Source organism: Myotis davidii, unplaced genomic scaffold (assembly GCF_000327345.1).
Source record: "Myotis davidii unplaced genomic scaffold, ASM32734v1 scaffold459, whole genome shotgun sequence".
NCBI lineage: Eukaryota > Metazoa > Chordata > Mammalia > Chiroptera > Vespertilionidae > Myotis > Myotis davidii.
In genome coordinates, this window is record NW_006289838.1 from 17,734 (window position 1) to 19,012 (window position 1,279).

General features: G+C 54.8%; 1 protein-coding gene across 1 annotated transcript in view; it reads right to left on the reverse strand.

The window, feature by feature from the left end:
- Positions 1–8: 8 nt before the first annotated feature.
- The window catches only part of KIF7 (kinesin family member 7), a gene marked incomplete at its 3' end in the record, with an annotated part of 22,753 nt that continues 21,482 nt past the window's right edge, over positions 9–1,279 (reverse strand). The window contains exon 2 of the mRNA XM_006762702.2: positions 9–392. Within this exon, the coding sequence (XP_006762765.2) occupies positions 9–392 (384 nt within the window). The remainder of the gene's footprint in view (positions 393–1,279) is intronic.

Sequence of the window (1,279 nt, forward strand, 5' to 3'; positions counted from 1 at the left end):
GTCCCGACCCAAGGGGCCCTCCCCCATGCCCGGGGCTCCTGCCCATTGGTTCGGGCTGGGGGGCTCCAGCTTCCCGCGTGCCCACCTCAAAGCCGGTGCAGACAGAGGAAACCAAAGCAGAACTTGCCAGAGCGTGGGTTTCCCCTCCAGCCAGGTGCCCCCTCCCAGCCAGGGCCCCGGGGTTTCCTCACCGACGTTCCCTCGCTCGTCCTCGCGGAGCTGGATGTCGCGGCTGGCGGTGCCCACCTCCAGCAGGTCCCGGAACTCCTCCTTGTACACTTCCAGGTAGGACACGCGCACCAGGCAGTCCAGCAGGTCGTTCTCATCGATGAGCTTGAAGGCCTCGGCCATGACGCGCGGGATGATGCCCTGCTGGTCCTCGTGGAGGGAGGCTGGGGAGACACGCGGGGCTCCTGCCACGTGCCGCCAGCTGGGTCTCCGAGGCCCGCCCCCCGTGCGCCCCCAGCAGCTGGAGGATGGGGCTCCAGGTGGAGAAAGCGGCAGCCGGAGCCAGGCCCAGCGCCAGGGTGGTCAGGCGGAACCCTAAAATTTCAGAGTTGGAAGCTTCCTCTCAGAGGTGAGCCAACCCCTTTCATGATATGAGCACCGCCCCCTACGTTCCTGCTGGGTCACCAGACACCCTTGCTTGATTACCCCCTGGGACAGGGAGCTCATTACCACAGTCTATGCTCAGTTACCTAAAGTACCTCCTGTATTTATCGCAAAGTAATAAGAGGGTGTTCAGAGCAGCACTCGTCTTCATAACTTAAAAAAAAAAAAAACATCCGAAGCATCCATTTCAAGATCCACAGGGGCTCTGGTTACATAAATTACCGTACCTTATAGTCACAATGGAATGCCAGGCAGCCATGAAAAAAATCAGATTGAAAAATAATGATGTAAAGACCTGTTCATGATATTTGTTAAGAAAATAAAACAGGATGTCAAAGGTTGGGTACAACGTTTTCTTTAAAAGGATAGTCAATTCCGAAGAGAAAGAAACTGGAACCCTAACAGGATGCGTGATTTCTGAAAGGCAGTTTTATTTTTGTGTGTTTTTCTGAATTTTCCTAAATTCTTTATGACAAACATATACTTATATAACCGAAGAGAAAACACTTGTATGACCTAAAATGGGGCAGTTCCGGCCCTGGTTGGTTTGGCTCAGGGGATAGAGCACCAGCCTGCGGACTGAAGGGTCCCGGGTTGGATTCGGGTCAAGGGAACATGCCGGGGGTTGTCAGCTCTATCCCCAGTAGGGGGCGTGCAGGAGGCAGCT